Source organism: Lactuca virosa, chromosome 7, assembly GCF_052849685.1.
Source record: "Lactuca virosa cultivar CGN04683 chromosome 7, Lactuca_virosa_CGN04683_v6, whole genome shotgun sequence".
Classification (NCBI taxonomy): Eukaryota; Viridiplantae; Streptophyta; class Magnoliopsida; order Asterales; family Asteraceae; genus Lactuca; species Lactuca virosa.
The window spans coordinates 39,323,500-39,344,655 of NC_136432.1; the positions used below are offsets into that span (position 1 = coordinate 39,323,500).

Sequence of the window (21,156 nt, forward strand, 5' to 3'; positions counted from 1 at the left end):
GTCGGATTTCACCGTTCTTTATATGTACAGAATCCTTGTGATATATACTATAACTTTGGTTAAGATTATTTATCCTAAACAATCTTCTATCAAAAAGTCAATTTTAACGTTTATTATCTCTAAATTGACTAGCCCAACTCTACAGGCGTTACAACTGGTCTTTCATTTTATATAAAAAGGATTCCACGATTGAAGTTGTCTTCTTCTCAATCTAGATGCCCTCTGTCACTCGATCTTTCTTCCTCTACTATTGTATTTATCTTGAAAATACGAATAGGATGAGGAACAAATAAAGATAAAGGAGAAAGCGTACTAAAAAGATGCATAAGAGGTGTCGAAAAAGGTAAGGTATCGTGAGCGCATGAAGTAGAGATAGAAAAAGGGTAGAGGGTTGGTAACGCAGGTTGCATGAGATGAATGAGTTTGATAAGTTCATCATACTAAAAGGTGTATTCCACACTCTCCATATTTTCTTTGCTAACTCAGCATTTCGTCATTTTCCTTTCACGAAATGATCATTCTCACTTCCTTTCATTTTTTTAATAAATATATTTTATTTGAGAGTTTCAATATATATATATATATATATATATATATATATATATATATATATATATATATATATATATATATATATTATAAGGGAATTAAAAAACAAATTTTGATATTTTTTTTATAATTATTCATATATATATATATATATATATATATATATATATATATTGTGACATCCCCTAATTTCTCGGCCAGAAAAGACCGATTTAATTTATGCTTTTAAAATAAATAAGAGAAATCCTTTTAAAAGATGTTGCGGAATTGGTCTCCAAAACAAAACATGATAAAAGTTTATCAAAACCTTTCTTTAAGAAATATATATTTTCCTTTTATATCAAAACCTCGGGATGTCATATTCCGATACAGATCAAAAGCATAAACAAGACATTATAAGCCTTCCAACAGTTATTTACAACTACTGGCCTATAATCCAAAAATCTCTCGTCATCCTCCGACTATGCTCGGGGTCCACTACCTGTAATATAAAAAGTTGAGTGGGTCAGGCTTACGAGCCTGGTGAACATATAGGGTTTTCAACCCACAATAATAATAAACTTAGTAAATTCACCGATCAACAATAACCCTGATTACCCATTCCCGTTATCCTCACTTTACGTCCCTAAACACCTATCACAATGGACCTAGCCTAAGGATTATCATCGGGGTGGACACTACTGCTAAGGGGACTCCTCAGCCATACATGTCCTAAAGGCAACCATGAGGGGGATGGAGTACAACAAATGAACACCCAAGCTCATTAACACCTACAGGTTGCGAGCCTGCCAACGTTCCACTGGACTGTCTAGAAAAGTCCGTGGTCGTCATCCATACTCCGCTAGATGATTGGATCACAATAACATCGAGGCCTCTCATCATTTTAACACACATATGCTATTTCGTCTACCCATGTTTTACCCAACATATTTGTAGATAAAATACATATACAGTTTAAAACTTGTATAAAACATCTATTCAGCAGTCACTTCAATTAAACAATTAATATAATTACACATTGCACGTATTTTATAGAAAATACTTCATATCTAGGTGTAAGATGAAGGTGACTACACATTCACATGATTTAATGATAATCGGGCAGCACTTCGTTTCCTAAAACGATCGTTTCTAATAAAATCGAGAGTTTTATTGAGAAACCGAGCTCTGCGAGGGTCGGGCTTCAAAACCGAAAAGATAAATTTCTCGGGCTTCTCGGGCACTTCGGGACGTGTTTCGGGTGTTTGGTATAATACTGGGGCTTTGGGGGAAGTTGGAATGAAAGAAATATTGTTTAAAAGGTGAAAAATGACACTTTTCCAAAATATACCCGGGAGGTCTCGCACCCTTCTATTTATAGGGGCGAGGCTTCTGATCCGAGGGCTGAGAAGCGACCAGGTGTCAGCAGATGCGAGGGTTAGGTGGCATGCACGTGCGAGGGTCCAACTGTTGGCTTCTAATTGGACCGAGGTCTAGGTCCGAGGGGTGCAAGGTGGCGCGCCATGCAAAGCTCGGACAGCTGGTGCGACACGCGTCGGTGCGAGGTGAGGCGGCTTCGGATGCGAGGAGTCACCTGGGCACTCGTCGGACCGCGGTTGGACCAGCACTTCGGATGCAAGGGAGCGCGACACGCCTCGCCAGCTGGACTTGATGACTCAGCAGTTCAGACACGTGGCGCGCATGGAGCGAAGGTGACATGGCCGAAGCATGACTATGCGAAATTTCTCGGTTTTAGCGATTTTTCTCGATTTTTGTGCAAAAACTTCTAAAATCCATAACTTTAGCATACGGGCTCCGTTTTTGACGTTCTTTATATGAACGCGTAGGTAAAATTACGCTCTACAACTTTCGTTTAGACTTCGTCGGCTAATATTGAATTTAAATTTTTTATATTATTATTTTTAACAGACCGGGACAGGAAATTTGTTAAAAAATCATAACTTCTTCATCCGACGTCCGTTTTCGTCTGTCTTTTTACCGTTGTACTACTATTGACAAGACCTTCGATTCTCGTTTAGGTCGTGTCGGCTAAAAATCACTCGATCTAAAATTCGAGTTTTGAGCTGTCTACTGCTAAGCTGAAACTTAAAAAAAATCATAACTTCCTCGTACGAAGTCAGATTTGGGCGTTCTTTTTATACATACTCTCGGTTTAATGAACACTAAGGCTAAAAAGTAGTTTATCAAAAACTCACTTTTTACGTCATTCGACACCGTGCCGGTTTTGTCGCGAAACTTCGACAGGTCATAACTTCTTCGTTATAACTCGGATTTCGGTATTCTATATATATCATTATATCCGGAACCCTTGTCACGACCACTACAACTTTCTTAATAGATATCGGCTTTATCTAATATTTATTTTCGACGCTCATTTTTATTCTTAATTAATTAAATCCTAGTAATTAAGCATAAAACGCATAATTCACATAATATTCACATAATTCCTTTTCATTTCTTCAAAATGAGTTACAAAGGTTAACCTAGACTATTATGTCAATATTAATGTCTAGCCTAGAAACACGGGCGTTACAATTCTCTCCCCCTTAGGATGATTCCGTCCCCAGAATCACACATCAGCAAACAAATGCGGGTAGCGACTCATCATGTCACTCTCCGTTTCCCAGGTGAGATTTGGCCCATTCGTATGTTTCCAACACACAAGCACTAAATCGACCATCTTGCGTCGCAACTTCTTAGTCTTACAGTCAACGATTGCCTCAGGTTCTTCAATTAACCTCTTGTTTTCATCCAACCTTAATTCAGAAATGGGAATTATGTCGGGCACATCTCCCGTGAACTTTCTCAAATAACACACATGAAAGGTGTTATGAATACCCTCTAGTTCTTCCGATAATTCTAGCTTGTAAGCTTGCTTCCCGATCCTCTGAAGAACTTTAAACGGTCCAATAAACCTTGGACTCAATTTTCCCCTCTTACCAAATATTATAAGTCCCTTCCACGGCGATACTTTAAGTAAAACCGAATCTCCAACTTCGAATGATATTGGTTGTCTTTTCTTGTCAGCATAGCTCTTTTGACGATCTTAAGCATCTAACATCCTTTCCCTAATCACTTTCAACTTTTCAGCAGTCTGATGGACTATTTCAGGTCCCATAAACTGCTTTTCCCCAGCTTCCAGCCAACATGACGGCGTTCGACACTTTTCTCCATACAAAGCGTGATAAGGTGTCATCTTGATGCTCGAGTGGAAACTGTTATTGTAGGAAAATTCTACCAAAGGTAAATGTTCATCCCAGTTAACTTGGAATTCCAGGGTACATGCTCTCAGCATATCCTCTAGTGCTTGAATTGTTCGTTCGCTCTGACCATCGGTTTGCGGATGGTAAGTTGTACTCAAACACAACTTAGTACCCAATTCCTCTTGTAGACTCCTCCAAAACCTTGAGGTAAAACGGCTGTCACGATCTGATACAATCGTTAACGGAACACCGTGAAGCCTCACAATTTCCTTCACGTAAGAATTCGCAAGTTTATCCATAGACCATTTCTCGTTGGCTGCTATGAAATGCGCACTCTTAGTGAAGCGATCAACGACCACCCAAATCATGTCGTGACCGTTCTTTGTTCTGGGCAGTTTAGTCATGAAATCCATGGTGATGTCTTCCCATTTACCCATGGGTACAGGTAAAGGTTCTAAACTCCCATACGGTTTCTGATGTTGTGCCTTAACCCTAGCACATATCACACACTCGGCCACATACTTAGCAACATCGAGCTTCATCGTCGGCCACCAGTAGTAGGGTTTTAGATCCCTATACATTTTTGTGCTGCCGGGATGAATCGAGTACATGGTCTTGTGAGCTTCTTCCATCAGAAGATCTCTTACTCCTCCCATCTTAGGTACCCAAATCCTATCTTGGAATACCTTCAACCCTTGGTTGTTTGTACCGAATACTAACGTTTTGCCCAAACGTTCTTCCTTTCGGTCATTTTTCTCTAAAGCTTCCTCTTGAGCTTTCTTTATACTTTCCACAATTGTCGAGACAACTTTAATTCTCAACGCTCTTGCCCTTTTCTTTTCAAGGTTTACCTTCCGACTGAGAGCATCAACAACAACATTTGCTTTACCAGGGTGGTAAAGTATCTCACAGTCGTAGTCCTTGAGTAACTCTAGCCAGCGTCGTTGCCTCATGTTCAATTCCTTCTGATTAAAGAGATATTGAAGACTCTTATGATCAGTGAAAAGTTTGCATTTAGTGCCATAAAGATAGTGCCTCCATATCTTTAAGGCGAATACTACCGCTGCCAGCTCCAGATCATGAGTGGGGTAGTTCTTTTCATGCTCTTTTAATTGCCTCGATGCATATGCTATCACTTTATCCCTTAGGGTCAGAACACAACCCAACCCAACTCCAGATGCATCGCTATAAACTGTGAAGTCATCAACTCCTTCCGGCAAGGAAAGAATCGGTGCTTCACACAATTTCTTCTTTAACTTCTCAAAAGCTTCCTTATGCTTCTCATTCCAAGTATAAGTAGTTCCTTTGTGGGTCAAAGCTGTTAATGGAGTCGCTATCGAAGAAAAGCCTTGGATAAATCTTCGATAATATCCAGCTAATCCTAAAAAGCTTCGATAATATCCAGCTAATCCTTCTTAGCATCGATCACGAATGCTAGATATGATGTACATCCCTTGGACAACACTTTCTGGCTTTCATTAGGGAAATGATTCCAGAGTTTACTCTGCGTTTGTCTCCATACACCATAAACGACTCTTTCCCTGGTGATTTTACTTTTACTATCTTCTTTCTACATAATATTTCGGTATCATTGGCGCTAAGCCAATCCATTCCTAGAACTATGTCGAAACCATTTAACTCGATTGGTAATAATTCCTCGTGGAACTTATTCCCATTCAAGTCAATGAGGATGTTTTCCATACGATGGCTAACAGACATAAATTTGCCACTAGCAACCTCGACTATTAAAGCATTAACTAGTCTATCTACAGGCAAAGCTAGTTTTCTACCAAATTCATGCGAAATAAAGGAGTAATTGGCTCCAGAATCAAACAAAATTTGGGCAGGCAATTCGTTTACAAGAAAGGTACCTAAAGCGACATCGGCTTCTTCTTTCGCAGCTTCAAGTGTCATCTGAAAGTAATATTTCTAATAATAACAAGGTCCGTTTAGGTTGTCCTCATTACCCAACTGAGCAAAAAGAAATTAAGAGAAAATAAGTTTGTTAATTTATTTTGAATTAATAAATTAATTGGAAACTAGTTTGGAATTAAATAATTGTTTTAATTAATTAAAAGGCTTGAATATTAGTTAGTTAAATGCTAACTAATTGGAATATTTCAGATCGCCCTGGTGATGCAATTAGGGTAAGGATCTGTTAACAGCGTGTCGCAACGCCTAACAAACAAATAATATAAATAAAAATACTGCTCTAATACACTAAGGGGTAGTACAGGAAAGTAGGGTCGAATCCACATGGACACGTCCTAAGGTCTATGCCTTTTTGCGTAAGGCACTTACTAAACTAACAGAAATTAAAATGGGGGATTTGTTGACTATTAAAACTAACTTGGATAGAAATGTATAAAAGGAAAACACAAGCTAAATACTGAAATAAAAATTCAGAAAGTAAAAACAATTTCAGTTTCGAAGTGACACTCCTAATCATAAAAATAACCTTCAACACGATACTTGAACTATGTACTGTTTAAACTGATATTGAAATTCATTAATAAGTTCTACCAATTTTCTTTTACTAAAATGTTTAACCAAAACACGCTCTTTGAATTAAACCTTACTTTTTACTAAATTAACCAAATAAGCCCTTAATTAATTTAGAAAAGTAGCTTTAGACACAGTGTAAAATTCTCAGTAAAGTCCAATACTTTTCACAAGCTCGGAAGCATAAAGACTAGTTTGATCAGTTTATATTAAAGTTAACCCTAACACATAATTAATCTAATAGTTGTCACTTTTACTGATTAATAAAGACAATTACGGATCTAAACGAATCAGATAACTGAAATAATTTATTAACAATGAACGTGACTAAAAACTGAATCAAAATCAAACGTTCAATTAAGCATAAAATTGAGAAAACTAAATAGTGAACACAATCAAAAATCGTGCCTAATGATTACTTGCACAAAAAGTCGAGTCGTTTGTGAAACTGAAATCTAAGGTTTTTTGCCTGACATGGCTAAAAATGAATTACAAGAAGTAAAAACGAAACCTAATTGATGAATCTTACTAAACGAAAATAAAAATTGAATCGTGTTCTTTAAATTTGTGTTTGGCACTCGAAAACCTATGGAAATCACCTCTCAGTCGTCTGGAATCACGAATTAGGTCACTGGGTGTTTTTAGAAGCCTTTTATACGTCCAGTCAAAAAGCGGGGAAAATATGTGATCGCATATATTGATTATGCGATCGCATTTTTCATGAAAACGCGTCTCGAAGTGATTTAATGCAATACTACACCATTTTGAAGATTTTCAGAACTTCAAGGAAAAACAGTGATCGCATATATGGGAAATGCGATCGCATTTTTGAACTTTTTCTTCCAGATCAAATTTTTGCATGGAGAAACCTCGAAGCAAGTGTGCGAGCATAATCCGAGATCACATATATGGGAAATGCGATCACATTTCTTCATTCATGCCTCATTTCGGTCGCAATTCTTCCTAATGAGGCTAATTTTTAAAATGTGATAGTTTACCATCCTCACTGCCTTTTTTCATTTTAAGAGTTAAGTTACTGAAAATGTTTTGATTAATAATGCTCAAGTTAAAAAAATTAAATTAAAAGTAAAAAAAATACCGTTTTATTAAAAATGTGAATCTAATTTTACCCATGAAATATGCACATTTTCTTTATAATATGTTGATGGAGCCCATGTGGTAACCGACACATCAATCTGAGAGTATAGTTGAGAATGATGTGGAGCTCTCGAATCTCAAGCGTAACTTGAGTTGGGGACCACACATTTTTGTATGGTTGATTCATTATCTGTTCTATGATATACGACGGCCTCGTTATAAAATTTAAGATGAGCATAATCTGAGATTGACATGTCATTGATAGTCAATAAGTCTCAAAGATCTAGTAATTTCATAGTGATTGAAATTAGCAAATGGTATTGTCTACCTAAATAGCTTTATGGTGTGTTTACGACAACCCTTTACACATCATAAAGCCAAATGTGGATCCTAGCCTTATTAAATAATTTTATTTAGGGTAATTATATTTAAGGATTAATCTTATCAAACTAATTGAAACTCTCTTTTGTAGATTTCGATCCCAAACAACAACAACAACCTTCCTCATCCTCCTCTATCAACTCAAAAATCTATCTTATCGCTTCTATCAGTTCTAAATAGGGAAAAAATCATCGGACCTAATTACCTTGATTGGATATGTACCTTGAGGTACGAGAACAAGGAGTATGTTCTTGACGAGGATGTTCTTGGACTTCCATACAAGCCTACTGATGAAGAAGTTGTTGCCTACAACAAACACTATGATGAATCGATTAAAGAGGCTTGCCTCATGTTGGCGACCATGTCCTTTGATCTCCAAAAGAGATTTGAGAACTATGGTCATTTTACATGAATCAACAGCTTAAGGAAATGTTCCAAGAACAAGCTAGGCAAGAATGATAAGAGATCGTTAAATCCCTCATGGAATGTAAACTACACATAGGAGCATATGTATGTATGCATGTCCAAGAAATGAAGTCATACATAGACAGATTAGGAAATATTGGTGTTGAGTTGCCAAACGAGTTGATCGTTGACATGGGTATGAACTCGCTTCCTTATTCGTATCAACAGTTCATTTTGAACTATAATATGAACAACCTCGATAAGACCTTTATGGAGCTACATTGCATGCTTAAGACTACCAAAGAAAGCATGAAGAAAACTCCTAACTCCAACCATATTACTCCTGTCTTGGGCATTGATCATGGTACTACTAAAAGGAAAAGGGTTTCTCATCCTACAGGAAAAGGAAAGGCTAAGGTTGAGCTGTCTAACCAAGGCCCTAAGAGAGAAGTCAAATCTGACATATTTCCTTCCACTGATCCGAAATGAGGCAATTTGTTTCTACTGTCCGACTAAGGGACATTGGAAACGTAGATGCCTCAAATACCTGGAGGACCTGAAGAAGGGAAAAGTCAAAGTGGTTGTCACTTCATTTATATTTATGATTGAACTCCATAGTACATCCACTTCTAATTCTTGGCTTCTTGATACAGGATGCGGTACTCAATTTTGCTCTGATATGTATGGACTAAAGGAAAGTAGGAAGTTGAAGCATGGGGAGGTCAACCTGATCATGCGAAACATAAAGTATGTAGCTTTTACAAGGATCAGGGATTACAGGCTCGTTCTTAATAGTGGTGTTCATTTTATTTTATTATATTGTTTCTTTTCGCCTAATATGGCACAAAACATTATCTATTTTCATGCATTGTATAAGGATGGTTGTCGATTTTCTTTTTATAATGAAAACGGTGAAATTTTGGTTTATAAGAATGGTTCTTTTATTTTCAAAGTTACTCTTTGCAATGATATTTATGAGAATGTTTTTTGCGTAAGTAAGTTTAACAATATAATGTTACACGCTGATTCTTCTAATAGTGTATTTGATAAATCATGTTTGTGGCATTGTCTTCTTAGGCATATAAACAAAAAATGCATTGCTCTAATCAGATGAGATCTTGGAATCAGTTGACTTAAAGTCAAATGATGTATGCATATTTTTCTTACTTCGCAAAACGGCAAATGTGCCATTCACATATCACTTTGAAAGAGGCAAAGAACTGTTGGACCTCATCCAAACAAATGTTTGTGTACCATTCAGATCTTCCACAAGACATGATGAATGATACCTCGTGACTTTCACTAATGATTTTAATAGATATGGATATATCTATTTTAACCAAGCATAAGTCACGAACCTTTAAAGTGTTCAAAGAATTTCAAAATGAAATAGAGAATCAAATGGGAAAAAAGATCATGATGCTCAGATCCTATAAGGGTGGAGAATATTGAAGTCTTGAATTCATCGATCATCTAAAGAAATGTGGAATAGTTTCACAATTCTCTCCCCCCAGAATGCCACAACTTAATGGCATTTCTGAGAGAAGAAATCGAACGCTATTAGATATGGTTCGGTTTATGAAGAGTGAGCTACACTTCTTATAATTTTTTGTGGGTATGACTTAGAGACAACCGCCCACATCTTAAACCTCGTACCAACTAAGAAGGTTACTAAAACACCCTCTAAAATGTAGAGTGGGACACACCCTTCTTTAGCACATGTAAAATTCTAGGGTTGTGAAGCTTATGTTCGTCGCAAGGTCAACAATAAACTCGAACCCAGATCATAAAAGTGTTACTTCATTGGTTATCCACAAAGGTCTGTTGGATACTTGTTTTAAAACCCTTCTGAGAACAAGGTGTTTGTTTCAAAATGGGAATCTTCATATTGAAAGGGATCCTATATCTAAAGAATACAGTGAGAGTCAAATTGATCTTGAAGCAATTCAAGAGTCAAACAAAGAAGAACCTATAGTTGACACTAGTACTCAACCAAAAGTTGATGCACTTGTTGAGGAAACTGATATATCTTCACCTCCTCTTTATAGATCCAATAGAGTTCGTTTTCCTCCTTAGTTATATGATTTCTATATTACCACAAAAGGAGACGTGCTGATCAATGATCATACACTGGTTAGTATGGATGAGCCATCCAACTATATGGAAGCGACGATAGGCCCTAATGTAACGTCGTGATTTTTCACCTCATTTTTTTGTATTTAAAATCTTCTTTAACAGATTATAACAACATAAGTCTTAATAAGTTTATTTGAAAATATCACCAACATTACTTAATTTTTTTTCAAAAATACACCATCCAAATTTAAAGTTCATGAAACCAATACCAAAACCAAGTGTAAATGAAACCACACAACATGTCCAAACAGTATCATCACTTATAATACTAAAAGTAATTACCCCAAAAGTGGATACAACCTCACCAATCCATCAAATCAAGCTACATGTATCAATGCAAGACCCAAACAACAAGCAAAGTAACAAATGTCAACATCAATACAGTGAGTTAATCTGAATTACACAGGTATGGAAACATGCATATATCATACAAGGCATTTACTCACATAGACAACCACACTACATGTTCCTACCAATCATCATTCACCGCATAGGTTTATTAATATATTATGAATATATTAGTTATTGACATTTCACTACAATCATCATTCACCGCATAGGAGAAGCGATATCTATGGCCCCTTAATGATTTCGAGCTCACATTTGAAGTGCTTGGTCGAGCCCTGACTAAAATTGATGTGTTCAATTTAGTAGTCTGATATAGTCGTCACAAATATTTATCGGGAAACATAATCTTGAGCACTAAGATTGACCGGTATCCATGTCTTAGGTTCATACATATATCTAGACAAAGAAAACAAATTCTTATTTTAAATGGGTTTATATTATTTTTAAGTTCTTATCTGATCTCAACTTTATGTTAAATTATTGATAAATTGTTAAAATTAGACAATAGATGGTTTGCAATATATAATTTTTTTTAAAGTAAATTATGATTTGTGAGCAGTAGTTATTTGAAAAAAGTACAAAAAATTCACAAAAAAGAAAAAACATAAATACCTCAAAAGTCGCTAAGTTTACACGGAAATTCGATTTCGACACTGCGTTATCTTTTGTCTCAAATTGGACATTGTGCTTTCAATTTGTTAGTTCTGACCAAGTCAACCCGGTTGCATACTAACGTTTCATGATGACGTGTAGAGCTGTCAAAAATCGACCCAAATCGCTAACTCAACCCAAAATTAGCGAGTTTAGTTGAGATTTTAAACTCATTTAAGTTAAATGGGTCAACCCGTTTAACCCATTTAATTAAATATGTTGGGTTGGGAAAAACTATCAACCCGTTTTCAACCCGTAAACTCATTTAAATTTAATATATATTTAATTTAATAAATATTTGAATATTATCATGTATTAATCAAAGTATTAATTTATAAATTATAATGTTGTATTATTTATGTTTTAAAAAACGAAATCCAAATTCTCATCATGTTTCTTAGCACTGACAATATTAGTCACTCCAAAATCACATCGAAATTAAACATTTTTAATATTATTTGAACAATTTATTTGTATTTATGAATTAGGGTTGTGTTTTTGTCATATTTTGAAATTTTATTTACGTTTGGTATAATATTTAGTTTATTTATTTATTTATATATATTTTAAATGGGTTAACTCAAATTTGACCAATTTATGTAATAGGTTGGGTTAGAAACTACATAAACAAGTCAACTCGATGACATCTCATTTATGTAAAAAGTTGGGTTGGGTTGAAAATATCATCCTATTTAAAGAAACAGGTTGGTTTGAGTTGAAAACTTCAACCCAATTAATAAATAGGTTAAATCCGAACTCAACTCAGGTCAACCCATTATCAGTCCCAAATCAAACATCATTTTTTTCAAATTTGTTCAGTGTTGACCATTTTACATTTGAAACCATATAAATAATTTTTTTTTTACATTTGAAACCGTAAAAATACATTTTTATCATTTAAAAACCATATTGTTTTGTATAAATAAAAGGTTTTTTATATTCAAACCATAATGTTATATTAATTATATTATAACTATATTTTTTATTAAATACACAAGAGTAAATTACACGAATAGTCCCTAACTTATTTTTTTTAACTCGGAAGGTCCTTACTATTTGTTTTTGTTGCACGCTTGGTCACTGTCTTACCTAAAAAGACTATTTTACCCTTGATTTTTTAATTTATTTAAAAAAACACCCCTAACCCCACTTCCACTTCCACCTCACCTTACCTTACCTTACATACCCCATTTTATTTAAATAAATTAACAAATCAAGGACAAAATAGTCTTTTTAGGTAAGACATGGACCAATCGTGCAACAAAAACAAATTGTAGGGACCTTCCGAGTTAAAAAAATAAGTTAGGGACCAAACGTGCAAATTACCCCATACCATAGGGACCATTCGTGTAATTTACTCAATACACAACTTCAAAATGAGTTTGGATGTGTGGAATGCACAGTCAGATAAACTAATATGATGTCTGAAAAACGAAGGTCTGAGGGTCGCTTTAATTATCAAGGGACCGTTCGTTGTATATATATTCATGATTTTTTTGTTTTTACAAATATACTTTTTGATTTGTTGGAAAAAGTTATAGCATACTAATAATGCATGACATGTACGGTTATAATATAATTAATACATATTTATTTTGTTATCTATATATAAAGCTTGTGTAGTTAATTGGAATTCTTCCTTTCATTACAAATAATCCAATTAAGATACAACATCTTTATAGATAACAAACTAAATATATATTAATTATATTATAGTCCTATGAGTAAATTACACGAATGGTCCTTATGGTTTGGGTTAATTTGCGCGTTTGGTCCCTAACTTTTTTTTCTTGCGTCCCTATGGTTTAATTTTATTGCATTGTTGGTCCCTGATGGACTTAAAATGACTAATATACCCTTATTTCTTATTTTAATTATTTTATTTATTTTTAATTGATTAAAAGAAATTGTTTAATATGTATGGGTCCCACCCAAATCCCTTCGTCCTTCTCAATTCTCATCAATCTTCCTTCCCCAATACCCGACCACCATCTCCGACTACCGTCGCTAAAATATATCTTCGGCCACCATTTCAGGTATGTATCCTTGCGTTTTAAACCTTCAAGCTTTTCCTCCCGTGCATGTTAAAAGATCAAAATAAAACCAAAATAAAAAATAAACCCTACCTGAAAATCGAATCCAGAAAAACCAAATTTGCAAAAACCCAAATCGGTCTCCATCTATTTCTGATCTAAATCAAATCCATAAACAATTTCCATTGAACAAATCTGCATTAATTATTAAGTTACAAATGAGTAAAATTACCTAAATCATTCAACAAAACTTTGACAAGGAATCAGAAATTTAACAGAACATCAATTTACCCAAAGAAATTTTCGGACATTTCAATCAATTGGAACCTAAATCATGTTCATCACTATCATCGGATTCAACAAACATCAACCCATTGAGTCCAAATAATTTTTCAGATCAAAACACCCAAATTACCCAAAACTGTCCTCATCTTCATTCGTTCTTATTTGTTCTTGACCAGTTAATCTCAAAGAAAAATCATGATAATCAACAAAACAAAATCATCTTGTTCTCCATCAGTTCATCAATTGTTCTTCAAGAATCATCAGCGAATATCATTCAACAATCAATATCATCAACAATAACAAAACAAGTTCTTCACTAACCCCAATCGTTCATGTGATAGGCTGAGATGAGTGTTCCAGTTCGTAGGACCCATATCCGACTAGTTTTCCTGCATTGCTGCCATGGCTGAGATGGTTACATCGGAGGTTAGAGGCGGAGATGAGGACGTCAGATCGGAGATGGATAGTCGCTCTATTTTTGGATAACGAGTCGGTGGCTCCACCACCTTCCGCTTTCACCTTTGCCCCCAAATCGAAGCACTCGACAGGGCAGCGACATCGATGGTGTTCGGTATTTGGTAAGTGATGGCGGTCTGACTTCGTCGGAGTTGAGAGAGAGAGAGAGAGATAAGAGATTCCGGTTTGGTGTTATCAGGTGAGATTTGAGCGAAGAAGAAGGTAGATGAATATGCCTACAAATTCAATTATTCAAGAGATGGACGAAGGGATTTGGGTGAGACCCATAAATATTAAACAATTTCTTTTAATTAGTTAAAAATAAATAAAATAATTAAAATAATAAATAAGGGTATATTGGTCATTGTAAGTCCATCAGGGACGAACGATGCAATAAAATTAAACCATAGGGACGGTCCGAGTTAGAAAAAAAAAGTTAGGGACCAAACACGCAAATTACCCCAAACCATAGGGATCATTCGTGTAATTTACTCTAGTTGTAGACGTATTATTAGGATGTTATATTTTTTCCAACAAATCAAGAAATATATTTGCAGGAACTATAAATCATGAATATATATAACGAACAGTCATTAGGTAATTAAAGCGACTCTCGTACCTTTGTGTTGCCGATATCGCATTAGTTTATTTAACTATGCATTTCACACCTCCAAACTCGTTTTAAATTTGCGTATTTAATAAAAAAAATATGGTTATGATATAACTAATATATATTTACAGATAATATTATGGTTTGAAGGTAGAAAAACCTTGTATTTATACAAAACATGTGGTTTTTAAATGAAAAAAAAATATTTATACGATTTCAAATGTAAAAAAAATAAATTATTTATACAGTTTCAAATGGAAAGTGGTCAACATTGAACAAAATTGGAAAAAATGATGTTCGATTTCGAACAAAAAATGAAGTGTCAAAATTTAAAAAATAAAATAAAATTTAGTGTCAAAATTTTTTTTTTTTGAAGGGAAAAAAATAATTAAGACTAGCAATCTTTTTTACTGTATTCATTTACATGAATTGTTCAACTTGATAGTTATATAGTTCAATACATATCGATTGAAGGCAAACAGGCAACAAGCTGCGCCGCTAGCCATTTCTGGATGACAAAACCAATTCTTTTGAAAACAACATTTGTGGATCTAGGAGATATGACATTAGAATGCATGACCCGTTGGACTCTATTGAGGAGCTCCACCGCCTCTGGTGCGAGAAAACCAAATGTATCGAATGCAAAAGGTACAAACACATGTTGATTTTCTATACATGCATTCTCGTGCTTTACCATTTTGCACGCAACGGCTTTCAAAGCGGCATGCCCAGCTGTGAAACCCCCGCTCCCCAAACCAACGAGAGGAGAGACCCCAGTAAGATCCACGCACGCATGCTTCCCTCCTATCCATCCAAAGACCAAAATGTCAGTCGGCCTAAGTGTGAACCTTCCATCCCGCGGGTCCGTCAAAAAGTTCACTGGCGCTTCTTTCTTCACAGAAATACCAGCACACCGACAAGCATCAAAGAGAACATCCCGAACCACATCATGTCTATACTTGAAACCAGGGAGCTCTCTATAATGAACCGTGTGTTCCCCAAAGGTATCCAAACATGCCTTGCGACAAACTGAGCATATCTCGTCAATTAGGAATATGGGAATCATGAGGCGGTAACGAAGGATAGTTCGGTACTCCACATGAGACATATGTTGGCCAAGACCATCAATAGGGATAGTTAGCAGAAAATCCTGAGCATGAGGTGCCCGCAGACACTCAAAGACTGCTTTCTGTCTGACAGTCATGTCGAAGTCGACTTCTATATCTTGGACGATTTTGCTAAAAAGGGCACACGCCAAAGCTTTTTAGGATTTAGGGGGGGGGTATCCTTATTAGTGACACCGCTACAGTCAAATCCCGGAATCGTATCGCGAAGACGAGTCATAGCACATAGGTAATCCGAGTCCATACCACATACGTCACTGTCACGTAAGATGTGGTCTTGTAATGCCCAAGATTAGGCCCTCGAAGCTACAAATGCGTAGGAGGAAACCTCGTATGCCGAGTACAAACCCAAACCACCGAAACGAATAGGTAAGGAAGCCAAGCGCCACTGAATGTCTCCAAAAAGGGGCCTCCACATACCACCATATCCTCGATAGACCTGCGCAATCATTTGTCAAAGAACAACGCTGCCTCTTCTATGTGTACCGGCTGACATGTTCTTAAACCAAAGAAAAGTTTTGCAATGCCCATACATGATCGAAGCAAAAGGAGCTCACTTTGCGGGTCACATAGTTGTGGAAGAAGGCCCATCAAATCAACATCATTGACCGCTCTCTTCATGGCCAGCCCGCTAATAAACCCTGCGTCTCTGCTAACAGCCCCCCAAGGAGCTTCACCCCCAAAGAAGGTCTCCCTATATCCGTTGGGAATAAATCGGCACGAAGCTTCCTACCATCACAGGAGGGCCAAAAAATCTCCGTTTTCTTGATGTTCAACTCAAGACCCAAACCTGGACCATGCAACCTAATAATGTTCAACACTCCAGCCACCTCCTCTGAATCCCCAATGACAGTCCCATCATCTAGATACCACGCATGGAGAAGGAGCTTACAATTGTCTCTAATCTTGTGCACAAGTGGGTGCAAAACGAGGGCAAAAAGAAGAGGGCCCAAGGGGTCACCTTGCTGCACCCCAGTGGCAGACCATATATGTTGGTCTCCGATATAAAGTCTCGCTGCTTGCCCGTATAAGAAATTCACCCACAAAGAAATGGAAGGGCACATCTTCTTAACCTCCTAGAGCAATGCTGATCGATCCACCAGGTTAAAGGCATTCGAAAAATCCACAGTCAGCATTACAAGAGACCCATCAGCATGGTGTTCACTCAACACCCTATTGACACTGTGTAACACAGCCTCAACACCGCCAGATACACCAACCCCGAACTGAAAATCATTAAGGTACTTGGTCATTTCTTTACCCACACCTTTCATGACAACCTTGGAAACCAGACGTCTCCATATAGTGCCTACTGCAATCAGACGGATCCCGTTGTCAAGTTTAAGTAGAGGCGTGAGAGGAGCGGACGCAACAAACTCTGCCAAAATTGTTGGACATCTTCCCGCTAACCATAAATTAACCACTGAAGTGATAGCATGTATGAGATCTGTGGCAATAGTAGACCCTTCTCCACAAAGGGCGTCAGTAAGTGTTGAGCCCTCAAGCCATCTCTCCCGCAAGAAGATCCTTTAGGGAAAAATGAAAACCTAACGTCTTTTGTATAATTTTTTTTTTTTAATTTTAACACATCAACACATTAACCGATCAAACTGTCATAATCGTAACAAATTGAAAATACGATATCAACTCTGATACAATTATAACACTATCAAAAATCGAATTTTCGTTTAATCTCATAACTTTTTAGTATTACCAAAAAAAAAAAAAAAAATAACAAGGATAAGTTTGGATTTCAATCGGGTCACACCGCAAACTTCGGGTCGTATAAGATCAACGGCTGACATTAAAAGTGAGAAGGTTATTCTATCATCCAGAAAGCGTCGTATCGATCATTTCTTGATAGGTTTTCCTTCCCCTAAATTGAAATTCCCTTCTCCAAGGCATCAACGTTTACACTCTTCTTCGCCATCTACTTTCTCTCAGTTTTCCCCTCTGTGGGTTTTGGAAGAAAAAAACAAAGAAAAATGGCCGTTAAAGATTTGAAGTCAAAGCAAGAGCTTGATAATCTTGTGAAAGAAGGGTCGCCTGTCATGATTCACTTCTGGGCTTCTTGGTGTGAAGCTTCTAAGCACATGGATCAAGTCTTTTCTCATCTTTCCACTGATTTCCCTCATGCCCATTTCTTAAGGGTATGTTTCTAATCTTCACTTTGTGATATGTATAAGTTTTTTCTTCAGTTAGGTATGTTTGTATCTGCTTAATAGCTCCATGATCACTTCTGTTTCTCTTATCTATATTGTCTGGTATGCTTTTATTGGCTTCTGAGGGCCTCAATTAACTGATTACTTGCGCGTTTGATCTTATATTCATGCGGGAGTGTTTGTATTGCATGTATAACCTAAAACCGTTGATTGTATTTCTAATCTTCTCTTTCTGATTTTTACAATCTTTTTTTCCTCAATTGAGCATAAACCTAGGTTTTAATTAAGTAGTTATACGTGTGTTTGATCTTATTTCACAGGGTAGTGTTTGTATTATATGCATGAACTCCCTGTTAAGTAAAACATTTGGGATATTTTGGCTTCATATATGGCACTTCAACCATTTTTTTCAGTTTAAACTTTTTTTTCCCTATGTTCAGTGCTTTTTCGGACTATTGGTCTCATGTATAAACTCTTAACATTTTAATCAAGGAATTGTTAACTCTTTAACTCGTTGTATATGACCTGTTGCATATGGACAATTGTTTCTTGCAAAATATGTAAAGTTTTGCATTAATTATTTTGAGCAAGAAGTGTGTATGATGGTGTTAGTTTATACACACTTCTTGCAAAAAAAATTATCATGTTTGGTCTTTATGAAGAATAAACAAAATGTTGGAATGTAAAAAGATTGGTAGTTGGATTTAGGATTCAATGCAAGAAATAACAACATACTTTCATTGATCTCTTTATTATATCATCTTACTTTCATTTCTTCCCATTACAACATTATATTTTGAAAAAATGGAAACAATTATAGCAATGAATCATTTAAGCTTTTATTTATTTTGTTTTGGGCTTATGGAATTGTAGGTTGAAGCTGAAGAACAACCAGAAATATCCGAGGCATATTCAGTTTCTGCTGTGCCTTACTTTGCTTTTTGTAAGGTAACTTTCTGTGAAACACCATTTCCATTTCTTCACAAATGTTGGGAAAATATTATTAAAAGACGTGAATGCCCTCCACATCCACATATATTGGTAATTCTTTTTATTTGTAGGATGGAAAGACGGTTGATACCTTGGAAGGGGCATTTCCGTCCGAGTTAGCCAACAAAATCGCGAAAGTAGTGGGGTCCATCCATGCTGGCGAACCCGCAGCTCCCGCAAGCCTCGGTATGGCTGCGGGACCCACAATTCTAGAAGCAATTCAAGATATCGCCAAAATCGACAACTCAAATACTCACTCTCGTCCTCCAACCGGTGTCGCAGAAACCCTAAAAACCCGTTTAGAAAAACTGACCCGGGCCCACCCAATCATGCTCTTCATGAAAGGAACCCCTGAAGAACCCAAATGTGGTTTCAGCAAAAAAGCGGTTGCAATCTTGAGGGCTGAAAACGTAAAATTTGGAACTTTTGATATTCTTAGTGACAATGAGGTTCGTGAGGGGTTAAAGAAGTTCTCAAATTGGCCTACTTATCCTCAACTTTATTGCAAAGGGGAGCTTCTTGGAGGGTCGGATATTATAATTGCAATGCATGAGGGGGGTGAATTGAAACAAGCTTTTGCAGATCATGGAGTTGGAAATGATGTCAGCAAGGTGATCGCAGGTCAACCCATGGGTCAAAAGGGTGGAGTTACGGATTCGACGGGCTTGAGCTCGGGTTTGACGGGTCGGCTTGAAAGTCTTATAAATTCGAGCCCGGTTATGCTTTTTATGAAGGGAAGCCCAGATGAGCCCAAATGTGGTTTTAGCCGAAAGGTGATTTATTTTTTCCCGTTTATTTATAAGGGTTATGTGTTTTGTCCTATTACAAGTTTACCATGTCATTTACATGTTTACACTTTTGGTCAAAAATAACCACTTAACTTTGCTATTTGTATCATATATAGCAATGTCATCTAAGTAGAATTTTTTTTTTGCTAGGTATGCGACATTCTTCGTGAAGAAAAGGTCGATTTCAAGACTTTTGATATACTCTCAGATGAAGAAGTGAGACAAGGGCTAAAAGTCTACTCAAACTGGTCAAGTTACCCTCAACTTTACATTAAAAGTGAACTCATTGGTGGATCGGATATAGTTTTGGAGATGCAAAAAAGTGGGGAACTTGAAAAGATTTTGGTTGAAAAAGGTATAATTTCTCTTGAAGAACGCTTAAAGAAGCTGGTTAACTTGAACCCGGTTATGCTCTTTATGAAGGGTACCCCGGGTGCCCCACAATGCGGTTTTAGCTCAAAAGTCGTAAATGCCCTTGAGGGGGAAGGTATAAAGTTTGGTTCTTTTGATATTTTGAGTGATGAGGAAGTTAGACAGGGTTTGAAGAAGTTCTCGAATTGGCCAACGTTTCCACAACTTTATTACAAGGGTGAGTTGATTGGAGGATGTGATATTGTTTTGGAAATGAAAAGCAATGGTGAACTTGGATCTACACTATCAGAGTGAAAAAAGATGAAATGTTTTGAACAGTAAAACGTGTTTGAGTTGTTTAGTGTGGTGGGGTATTTTAGTAATTTTGACATAGGGTTGAATTTGATGTGGTGTTTTTGGTACTTGTAGTTGCTCATGCTTGATCTTGGACTCGATTTGATAGTGATGATTTTTCGTGATATAGTCTCATTTATCTCAAAATATTTGAGCTCAATTTAAGAGCTTGAATAGTCCAAAAATATTGGTTTGGATTATTTGATACCTGATAATCATTTTCAGACCATAAACATCAAAAAAAATATTATAATGATGTGTAATGTGTTAAACAAGTCAAATGGTTTAAAAAGGGCCCATGTGTTTTATGTGTACAATTTCTTATGTTGCTTGTATCTAAAAACACATAAATATCATAATAAATCAATGGATCTGAAAAAAATGGCCAAAAGAAAAGTCGGAAAACATTATATTAAAAAAATACTACTACTACACTTGGAGGGTGGGCGACTGTTCAGCCGTTAGGGGGCAACGTACTTTTGGTTCTTTTGGATTATATATATATATATATATATATATATATATATATATATATATATATATATATATATATATATATATATAACATATTATTTATATTTTTAGATTATTTCTTATTAGAACATTTTATTCTTACAAAAACATCATATTATAACAAATAACAATGAGTAACATGCTTCCTTTGGTGTTGGGATGGTCATGGGATGCAACGGCATCGGTGTCAAGTTTCAATAGGGTTAAAAATATTGTT

At 36.2% G+C, this 21,156-nt stretch overlaps 1 protein-coding gene across 1 annotated transcript; it reads left to right on the top strand.

The window, feature by feature from the left end:
• The first annotated feature begins 17,625 nt into the window (after window positions 1-17,625).
• Window positions 17,626-20,553, top strand: GRXS17 (thioredoxin family protein). Its single transcript, XM_079060242.1, has 4 exons — window positions 17,626-17,931; window positions 18,817-18,891; window positions 19,005-19,706; window positions 19,872-20,553. The coding sequence occupies exons 1-4, from the start codon at window positions 17,767-17,769 to the stop codon at window positions 20,385-20,387; spliced, it is 1,458 nt and encodes a 485-aa protein (XP_078916368.1). The 5' UTR covers window positions 17,626-17,766; the 3' UTR covers window positions 20,388-20,553.
• Window positions 20,554-21,156: the final 603 nt, after the last annotated feature.

Coding starts and splice junctions, on each gene's coding strand:
- GRXS17 (XM_079060242.1), top strand. CDS start 17,767: ATGGCCGTTAAAGATTTGAAGTCAAAGCAAGAGCTTGATAATCTTGTG. Junction 17,932..18,816: donor CTCATGCCCATTTCTTAAGG/GTATGTTTCTAA, acceptor ATGGAATTGTAG/GTTGAAGCTGAAGAACAACC. Junction 18,892..19,004: donor CTTACTTTGCTTTTTGTAAG/GTAACTTTCTGT, acceptor TTTTATTTGTAG/GATGGAAAGACGGTTGATAC.